This window comes from Arvicanthis niloticus, chromosome 4, assembly GCF_011762505.2.
Source record: "Arvicanthis niloticus isolate mArvNil1 chromosome 4, mArvNil1.pat.X, whole genome shotgun sequence".
NCBI lineage: Eukaryota > Metazoa > Chordata > Mammalia > Rodentia > Muridae > Arvicanthis > Arvicanthis niloticus.
Window position 1 is genome coordinate 30,367,381 of NC_047661.1, and position 11,258 is coordinate 30,378,638.

An 11,258-nucleotide genomic window follows, 5' to 3' on the forward strand; every position below is an offset into this window, starting at 1 on the left:
CCAAATTTCAGGTCATAGACTCATGAAACCTTTAGAAACATAAAACATGAACAACTACACTTAGAAACAGAAAATTACAATGAACATTAATAACTTCAGACATATCCATCATTGACAGGCTCAATTTTATTTAGTATTGTCTCTTTAGGTTTAGAAGAATATAGAGAACATTCAATTATATTTTAACAATTTCCATTTGACTTTTGAAAACTAGAACAAGGCACATATGTGCTACATCACCTGTAAAACACAGTCACCCATACAACAGATTTGGCAGTGCATGTGGAGGCATGGAGATACTGACTGAAAGTTAATCTGTTTGGATTGGCTTTTACTTATTAATAAAGCAAAGATTGTCTTTTGTGTTCAAGGCACTTGGGTACAAACATTTTTTAATTTGTGAAAAAATGTTAATTGGGATGATACAATGTATTTGTTGAAACATTCACACATGCACACATATGCATATGTTCATGCACATGCACAAACATGCACACAATTTTAGAATGAATAAAATTTAAAAATTGAAGGGAATGGACTGACGAATTTTATGATAAATACTGGAAATGTACAATTTCTGCTAAGGCATTAGGATACTGCATTATTAAGTTGATACAACAATATGTCTGTGTACTTGGTAAACTGTTTGACTAGTTACTTGTGCACCATATATATATATATATATATATAGTTTATCAATCATGTGGACACTTTTACAGATTAAATATCCCAGAAAGTATTGTCATGACCTGACACACATGTGTACTGTCTAGACCTGGCAAGTTATATGGTTCTTCTGATATTAAAAATACACATTAAGGTAGATATTCTGCAAGCCAATGGATTTAAGTGCATACATGAGTTAGTTTATATCAGTACTAACCCAAACATAAGCTGCTTATAAATTTAGAGGCAAGACATATCTAAAAGACTTATTCTACTTTTCATACAAAATATAAACAAGTTTTGTTTATAAAAATATTGATAACATGAACCGTACACATTAATAGAAGACAACATGGATTGTATGTATATGTCTCCCTGTTTCCATGTTTATGCTCCATACACATGTACATGTACCTGTGTATACACAGACATTTTGAAGTATTTAGAACAAATCTCAAGAAAAAATATCATCTCAATAAGATACTGGAAAAGTTGAGTTCACAATTGGCCTTTGGAACAGCTTTCCAAACTGGAAACAAAGGGAGAACATCCGTAAGGTAAGTTTAAAATATTTTGACGTGAAATAAATTCATGGAAATACAAATTACTCAAGAGAAAAAAATAGCTTAGGTTCTTAAAAACCTAAATTTACAAGTATTGAAATATTAATGCAATGGATACAGGTGAAACTTTGACAATTAAAAAAAGAAAAAAAAAAAAAAGAAGAAGAAGAAGAAGAAGCTTGCCGGGCAGTGGTGGCACACGCCTTTAATCCCAGCACTTGGGCAGAGGCAGGAGGATTTCTGAGTTCGAGGCCAGCCTGGTCTACAGAGTTCCAGGACACCCAAGGCTATCAGAAAAACCCTGTCTCGAAAAACAAACAACAAAAAACAAACAAAAAAAGAAGCTAAAACCATACAATAAAAGAATCGTGGGGATTTGTCATAACTATACTAAATCTGCTAGATGCTAACAAAATATTTTAGGCCCCTGGACAATATGAAAATTTGCATTTGCCTATACTTATAATGAAAATGTTATTATTATGAAATATCTGTCAGGCATTTGGGCAATAGATCAAAATAAACTTTAAATTGATTTTAAGTCATGAATTAGTTTATTTTTGCAGAAAAGAATTGGAAACATCTCGGTAATAGTTGGGAAGAATGCATACCTTCAAGTTATCTTGGCAGAAAACAAAATCAGAAGAAGCATTGCAAAGCCATCCATATTTCCCAAGAGTTTAGGAATCATGGAAAACCCACTAGCCAGTCAAAAGCCACTAAAGTAATAGGTAAATCGTTCCTTGAGTAAGTTGAATTTGAGCATCCCACAACATCAAATCCACAACAGTAATTTTGAAGAAAATTGTTGATGTTGCATTTCCTAAATCAGCTCTTAGTGTACACATAAAACGTTAGAGACAATATACAGCAGATTTTAGCTTTTATTTTTTACTCTTTTCTCATTGAGATTAGAAAAGTGTGCAATATATAAAGCCAAGAAAAAAAGTGTACTTGTAAATGAAAAGGTGGTAGTAAGAAATGACCAAACAATCAAAAAACAGAAAAGAACCAAAGAACCAGAAAGAATCGAAAGCAGCAGAATCAACAAGGGTTTTCAAACCTTTGGTAACCTTGTAAGGTAATGAATAAGTTTTAAATAAATAACTCTTACCTCTTATTTCAAATAGATTTGAGGTAGTCCATATGAAAAGCCAATATAACAGTGTCTTTGTAAAAATGAGCTAATATTTATGGACACAATAGAGACATCATGTGGGAAAAGTGTCAAAATAAAACATGCTAAAAGACACAGCAAGTAACATAACCACACATTTGTCAGAACAGCAGCTAAGGCCAGGAGCAAACGCCAGAACTAACACAGTCTAATAAAAGGAGGTGGAGATTTATAAAAATAAGGCACTTATATTCTGAACACTGGAATAGATTATTATAACATGAAGTTTTTTTTTCAAGATTGATGCTATATGGAGTTTCTGAGTTGCATAGATATGACTTTCATAACATCAACATTTAGTGAAAACCTAAAAATGCATCACAGTGAACCACATGGGTGTGGTGCGATTTAAGATGACGTTAAATGTCCATGAATAGCATACATAGATGTATATAACATAAAGAAGTAGAAAAGTAAGGCTTTACTATAGAAGTAAAATTAGACATTAAAAAAAAAAAAAACTGCAGGTTACAGTAAATACACAAAAAGTGTAAGAACCAAAGCAAAACAAAACTACAGAACGCTCTACCACCATCTTAAAATAGAATAAAACCAAATACACTAGAATATGTGCATGCACACATATTAGAACTTTGGCTTGGAGGGATTAATCCAGAAGTGAAATTTGAGATTTAACTGAATTCTGTCTATCAATTTCTAAAATTTTGAATTGCCCCCCCAAAATAGTGTTAAGATTCCTGTTGCCTTAAAAAAAATAGAGATTTGTCTTGGATAATTTTTATAGAAGAAATTAAAGCTCACATCACTATTGCCCTGAAAAACAGAAAATATTCAATAAATACAAGTATGTGCTTCACTTATTTCAAAACATGATACAAATGTAACCAACTAAACAGTTCTAAATGGTAGAAAATAAGAATATTTTTTAAAAAAAAAATTGAAGATGTGCCCTGTAAAACAAACCAAGCTTCTAATGCACCTTTTTCATTCACATAAAATGAAATGTTTCTGTATACACATTTCCTTGCACGATTGCAATGAATTAAGCAGCCTCTGGGTTTTGAAGATTACCCTTCCTTATAGCACCCGATAGATGGAGAGCAGTACTGTTCTCCTAGCTGCTGCTCAGATTGCGAGGTAGGATCATATTGGGCTCAGTGCTTCTGACCCAGAGCAATGTTGAGGGGCTTGGAGCCGAGGATCCGGCCATTCATCTCAGCCATTGCTTTAGCAGCTGCCTCTGGGGAGAAGAAGCAGATCAAACCAAAGCCTTTGCTCTGCCCTGCTTCCTTCATCACTTTAACTCGGCAGATAGACCCAAAGGCAGAAAATTCCTTGCGCAGTGTTTCATCATCAATGGTGTCATCCAGGTTCTTAATGTAGAGCTTAGCTGCCTGACGTGCACGGATTCTTTCCTTCTTCATCTGCTCAAACATTTCCTTTAACTCAGCCTGTCGTTCTACCTTCTTCTGGGCTCTGCCTACAAAAACTGTCTGCCCGTTTATGTCCTGTCCATTCATGTCTTCAATTGCGTTTTTCGCAGCCTCATGGCTATCGAAACTCACAAATCCAAAGCCTTTGGACTTCCCAGTGGCATCTTTCATTACCTTAACACTCAGAGTTTGGCCATATTTGCTGAAAACTTCCCTCAGCTTCTCATCGTCCACATCATCCGCAAAGTTTTTGATATAAACATTAGTGAATTCGGTGGGTTTCTCTCTGAGCTCAGCCTCCCGATCCTTACGGCTTTTGAACCTGGCCACGAACAAAGTGCTCTCTCTCAGCAGCTTCCCATTCATCTCCTCAATGGCCCGGTCTGCTGCTCTCTGGTCCTGGTAGTGCACGAAGCCATAGCCCTTTGAGCCTTCTTCATCGGCCATCACCTTGGAGGACATGATCTTTCCAAAAGGTGAGAAGTGTTCATACAAGGTCTTGTTATCAATGGACTTGTCTAGATTCTTGATAAACACATTCCCGACTCCCGATTTCCTCAAGCAAGCATCCCGTTGAGACCACATGAGACGGATGGATTTACCTTTGATCACATCAAAGTTCATGGTTTCTAGGGCCTTTTTGGCATCATTCACTTGAAGAAAATTGACATAGGCGTAGCCTAGTGAGCGATGGGAAATCAGATCCCTGCAGATTCGTATGGACAACACCGGCCCCACTGTGTTGAACTTCCTGAACAGCACGTCCTCGGTGACATCTTCGTGGAGATCACCCACATACAGGGAAGCTGCACGGTACTTAGCTTCAACACTCATGTTTTTGTTCTTGGCCTTTTTGGTTTGTTTCTTTTTTTACCCCAACAGTACAAGTCCAGCAGCTCCCAAGGATGTATCTTCCTGCAAGAGGGAAAGAGGGGAAGCACAGTCACAACTCAGGACCTGCACAGTGGCCTCCAATGACCACTTAAGAGTCCAGCTGCTGGGTCAGTTGCACTTTCCCCGAGCCAGGCAACACCTCAGAAACCAATGCCCTCCCCTGGTGGTAGTCAGCAATCTGCCTTCAGCTCTCAGTCTCAGACTTTCCTTCCCTTCCAACTCAGCAACAACTTACAAGTGGCTGGCCAGGACAGGCCCTCCATCTGACTCCATCCCAGCAGCTGGTGGCTTGTTTCCTCCGAGAGCACAAACAGGCCCTGTGTTCGGCTGGCTTAGCCTTCTAGCCAAGCCTGGAGCAAGCAAGGCAGCGGGGGCGTGCAGCCCAGGCCCGTGGCTGGAGGCCCCGCTCCGCCCCGCGCAGGGAGCCGGACCCACACCGCCCACCACGCCGCTGAGAGCGCGCCTGGGCCGCGTCCGTGGCCACCCACCCCGCACCCCGGTGGCCAGAGGCACCCAGGACGAGCCTGGCTGAAGATTGAAGCTCACCAGGTTAAGGATTGCAGGCGGCAGGAACACGGAGCTCGCTGGCTAGCACTGTTTGCTCTTTCACACTTTTGGGGGGAACCGTGTTCCTCCCCCGCCCCTCTGGCTCGCTCCCCAGCCTCTGCCGCTGGGCTGCGGGAAGGAGGCGGTGTCAGGGGTGGAGAAAACGGCTGGGGGTGTGGCCGGGCAACCCACCACCGGGCTGCTCCCCCCAGGGTCTGTTTTGTCCACACCAGTCGTCCCAAGCAAAGACCAGGATCCCGCAAGTCCTGGAAGCACCCAGTGATGGCTTTGACCAGGTCCGGACAGAGCAGCTAGTCCAGCAACTTTTTGCAGAATCTGCATGCCCTCCTTCCCAGGAAACTCCGAACCTCACTTGCTTTTTCTTGTGAGGTCAACTTTTAAAAGGTTTTCTTTTTAAACAGCAGATTCAACCCTCCGCGAAGAAAACTTTTCCCAGCATCCCTTCCCATAGTCTAGGTTTCTCTTTTTCACACAGTTGCACCATCTCACGATCTCATACCTGAGTATAACAGACTCCATTCCAGAAACATATGTCATGTGTATTTTGTATTCAGAGATTTCTGGAAATGAGTGATTTATTAAAATGGTGTCCACTATGTATTGAATACTTCACCTTGTGGAATAGATGAGGGAGTTACTGAAGCTATCTGGAGATAGTGGCGCTTAACTCAGTGTGCAGCAGATGTTAAATAAATTAATAGATTTAAAGATGTTGATGAAGTATCAAGAGTATAATTGATTTCTTGTAATAGTGCCTCCACTTCCTCTTACATTAAATAATAATAATAAAAAAATGATTCCTAGCACATCTTACAATTTGAAACATGATAGCCTTAGAAAATTAAAATTATTTACCTGAAGAACTGAACTGGACACAAAACAAAACAACAACAATTTTAATACGTTGCAAAGTTTAATCAACATAGACATTGCCTAAAAACTTTAGTTAAAAGCAGATTCTGGTCCAATAACTTAGACGGATGGGAGACTCAACAGTTCCAACTAATGAGACAGTCTGTGGTACTCTGTTTTACATGTTAGGTAGAAGGATTTTGTGTCTAATGAGTCCAGAATTAATGGGGTGTTTTCTAATGTAGCCAGAAAAAAATAATATGCATTTCTCCTAGGGAAGAAAATGGCATTGTTTTAAAAGCCATTGTCAATGCATATTAAAAAGTACTCCAATTTTCACTATAAAATAGAAATGTATGTTAGCCAACTTAAAATTAATTATGTAAGAGACAAGAATATCTCATCCAATATGTGACAGACTGTTGAAGAACAATTATAAATAAACAATATTATGAAACTATCTCCTCTCTAATGATTTATCTGAAAGGAGAACATAAATTTTCTACATAAAAATTCACTGGTCTCCTCTTTAAGAAGAAACACAAAGTCAATCACTGAAAACAACTTGAGAACATTAGGAGGCTGGGAATGATACCAGAGGCATCTCAATTATTAAGGAGACTATTTGCCTAGTATCTTGCCTTGCAAATATTTTGTATCTACAGACTGGATACCTTTCTCCATTTGCTTTCCCAGTTCTGTGAAAATACTCTGTTCTAAACTGGAACTCAAAACCATTCCTGTGAAATCTACTCATTAGCTGTATCTTCCACTATAAAATGGATCAATAATAAGTGGGCATTTGCTTTTCTTCTGTAAATCTATTTCTTGTTAATGGATTTGTTCTAACCAAGGGTCTATAAAGTTCTGGGAAATGTTATTTTAATATAGTAGTGGATTTATGATTACTTACAAGCCAATCTTGGTTGACCATATTTGTCTTCAGATCATTTATGTGTTGTTTCTTCTTAAAGAATTGTTTGTAAAAACAGGTGATTGTGTTCTAAACTGTAACTTTCAAGAGGTAGACAGCACAATAGCATATTAGATACTATTACAGATTTGTGCAATATGCCAGCATGAGTTTTAAATTTGAGACAATGACACTGAAATCAATAATATATAAACCCTTTCATTTTCTTTTATGTGTAATAATTTGAGGAATACTAGTATTAGTTCTTCTTTCAAAGTCTGACAGAATTCTGCACTAAAGATTTTTCTCCCTAATGGAAAGTTACTTACAGCCAAGTGGGTGGATTCAAGATTAACTCAAAACAAACAAACAAAGAAACAAACAAAGAAACAAACAAATCTTCCTATATACAAAAGCAAACAGTAAATGAGCTTAGAATGATATCAGGGAAACAACTTTCACAATAGTAAGAAATATTGTAAAATATATTGGGCCAACTCTAACCAAACAAATGAGAGACCTGTATAACAAGAATTTGAAGTCTTTAAAATAAGAATTAAAAGAAGACATCAGAAGATGAATCAGAAAAAGATCTGTCATCCTAGTGAACAGTAAGAATAACATTGTAAAAATAAACATCCAAACAAAAGCAATCTACAGATAAAACACAATCCCCATTAAAATTTCAACACAATATTTACACACTCTGAAAGAACAGTGCTCAACTTCATATGAAAACAAAAAAAAAAAACAAAAAAAAAAAAAAACAAAACAAAAACCAAAAAACAAAATACCCAGGATAGCTAAAGCAATCATGAACTGGAAAAGAAATTTTGTAGTTATCACTATTACTGATTGCATGCACTACCACAATGCCATAGTAAGAAAATCCACATGATGTTGACAAAAATGTAGAGAATTTGATCCATGGAATCAAATCATAAAACCAGATATAAATCCACAACTTGTGGAGACTTGATTCTTTTTAACAAAGCCAGAAATATACAATGGAGAAGAGAAAGCATATTCAGTTAATGCCATCAATCTAAATGGATGTCAGCATCAAGAATGCATCAGACCCAAATCTATCTGGATCAGAGTCTTCAACATAAAATTGGATACAGTGAATATGATAAAATATTAAATTGGGAATAGCCTTGGATTCATGGACACAGGATATAGCTTCTTGAACAGAAAATCAATAGTGCAGGCACTAAGATCAATGAAACTGAAAAGCTTCTGCAAGTCAAAGGATACCATCAGTAGAACAAAATGAGAACCTACAGATTGGGAAAAGATCTCCACTAACCTTATATGCAACAGAGGGCTAATAACCAAAATATATAAAGAACTCCGAGTCTCTTAGCAATGGGAGTTATGAAGCCTGGCCATTTTCTCAAAGCAGATAAGACATCCAGTAGAGGGATTTTGACACCAACCCAGACACAAAACCTTCATACAAATTGTTCTGCCTGCAAGATTTCCTGGGGTAAAAGTGGCATGGAAATTGTGGCTAAACAATGACTGGTTAAGGTTAACACACTTGCCTTGAACTGGAGCCTTCCCTTCCCCCTGAAACTGCCTAGAGGGCCAGGACACAGAAACTGGATTAGCCCAGTAACCCGGATAGAACTAAACATGTCTGGGAAAAATAAAGTCAAATGAAATGATTTCTTATGATATTCTACTGCAGTCATAGAGTAGAGCCTACCACAATCTTCTTCACAGAGGCTTCATCCAACTACTGATAAAAACAGATAGAAAACCCATAGGCCAATATTAGGCAGAAGTCAGGGAATCCTGTGGAAGAAGGGGAGAAAAAATTATTAGAGCCAGATGGATTAAAGACACTACAAGAAAACCCACAGAATCAACTAAACTGGCCTCTTAAAAAATCATAGAGCCTGAACTGACAACCAGGAAATTTCCCTACTTTGAACTGACCTAGGCCTTCTATATATATGTTATGTTTGTATAGCTTTGTCTTCTTGTGGGACCCCTAACAGTGGGGTGAGGGCTATCTGTGACACCTTGCCTGCTTTGGGACCTATTTTTAAAAACTCAGAAAAAACGTTCATTTGTGTTTTCAGATTCATCAGTTTGTTTCTGTATAAAAAATTACATTCCTGATTGACTGAGCACCTCTAATGATATTCCCAGACAGAAGCACACTCTTTACTCAGAAGAAGTTAAGGTCATGTCCTATGAAATTAGAAGTTTATGGTTAAACACACATTTATTACTGATTTCTGTAATAACTCCTTTATAACTCTCATTCCTCTCCCTAAACTAGCTGTAAAGGAATTTTAATCCAGCAATATAGCTTGTCCAGCAAGGGATCATATCCAATGTTATGATCTGTCTAGAATACAAATAAGCCTTTAGTATACTCATTTAATCTCAAACATTGTCAGCTAATCTAGGAGTAGTTACCAAATAACAGAAAGTTGACCAATCAGAGAAAGATTTCACTAAATGATTCAAAGATGTATACATCCAATCTCACCAAACATACAGAAAAGAGAGGTTATTTAAGAGAACTGAGGGAAAGAAAGTCAATCAGTTCAAAGAATTTGGTTTGGACAGTTCATTTCAGCTCAGTTTGGTTTGTAGAGTTCAGAAACAGTCTTTCCAAGTAGAGCAATTTAGTCAGAAGCTGAGACAAGACGAATGAATTATCATGGAGATGAGTTTTGGCCATAACAACTGAGTTAAACCAACCATCCAAAGTTCACAAAGAGTAGAAATGATGAGATTATTGAGCAGTAAGTTTTGAAATTTGAAACAATATAGACATAAGTTAGCAAATGGAGCCAGGACACTAAAGGTTTGTGCTTAGCAATTAGATTGTACAGATGCTAGAAGCTTCCAGGCCTAGTCCTAGGGATAGCCCAAGCCATGTGTTTATAAATCTTGGGTATAGTTCTTATCTCATAACTTCATCTGAGGAAAGTAAAGCATCATTTACAACTAGCTAAGGCTATAACATGTTTAGAGTGTGTGATTACCTTTCCATCACTATGCCTAACTATAATGGGTAAGAATCACTAAGGATACGCTAACATTTTACTTTGGTATAGCCCCAAGAAAGATCTAGTGTTTTCCTAATTGCTAATATTGTTCTTAAGACTTGACATCATTTTCATGCACTTTTTACTTTTATCCTCAAACCAAAATCCTTCTTGCGGGAATAAATTTTTGGAATGTCAATTTGATATGCATCATAGTTTTCTGATGCTTACAGCTATTTCCAAATGTCCAGAAAACAAGTAATTGAGGGATCTTTCATTTGATCAGCTTATTAATATTCATGTTCTTTCTACCAATGTTAGGACACATTCAAAAATAGAGGGAAGATTGTGCCATACTCACTTATTGCTATATTTTCACAACTAGGAACAAAGGTTGACACATCATTTGTTCTTGGATCTTGAGCTCAGAAATTTGCAGACAATTCTGCACAAATCTCACATTTTTTTCATTAAGTTATAATTTAAGATACAGAATTATTTGTTGTTGGATATGGTTTATAGCATTAGTGTAGGTAATAGCTTTCAAAATAGGGACAATTGTCTTTGAAGTAAAGAGCCAGTGTGTTTACAGTCTTGCAAGCTAGAAAGTTATTTTCTCTTTGGAGCACTTAGAAGACACACTTTCTGTCCATTCTAAAAGAGTCAGTTTTTTGAAGTTCTAAATTACTCTCCTCTTTTATTATTTGTGTATCATGGAACTGTGTACACCATTCAGTTTCAGTGTGAGGAAAAGCTTAGGAAAGTTTCATAGGCAAGTGCTATCAAACTGGCTACTGATCTTCCCATTAAAAATAGTATTGAATTGGACTTAGTAGCATTGGTTTCTTTTATCAGTATCCAAGAAGCAATGGACTGTAATGTTTTTTTTATAAGTAAAGCAAAATCCAAGGTCCTTCCTTACTCTTTACATTATTGGCAATGAAGATAGAATCCTGACAAAGCCAGAGCTTTCTAGAAAATACGGACTGAAGATAATCAAGAAAAGACATATGGCTTGAAAACAGGAGAATTTACACTTGACAGTAAAATTTTGACCAAGTAGAATGTTCAATTAAAGAGCAAATAGATTGTCTTTTTTCTCAAAAATAAACTGTATTCTCAGTGCTATTGAAATATGTTAGAATCAGCTCATGTTTTATAGCTGCATAAACTCACATGCTCAACTCACAGGTTTTTTTTTTTTGGTTCTTTGATAGAAAT

At 37.1% G+C, this 11,258-nt stretch overlaps 1 protein-coding gene across 1 annotated transcript; it reads right to left on the reverse strand.

Moving 5' to 3' along the window:
* Positions 1-106: 106 nt before the first annotated feature.
* On the reverse strand, positions 107-5,367 carry Pabpc4l (poly(A) binding protein cytoplasmic 4 like). Its single transcript, XM_076932354.1, has 2 exons — positions 5,241-5,367; positions 107-4,715 (listed from the first exon to the last, which is right to left on the reverse strand). Exon 2 carries the CDS (start codon positions 4,632-4,634, stop codon positions 3,522-3,524), a length of 1,113 nt encoding a protein of 370 aa, XP_076788469.1. The 5' UTR covers positions 4,635-4,715; positions 5,241-5,367; the 3' UTR covers positions 107-3,521.
* Between the last annotated feature and the right edge of the window lie 5,891 nt (positions 5,368-11,258).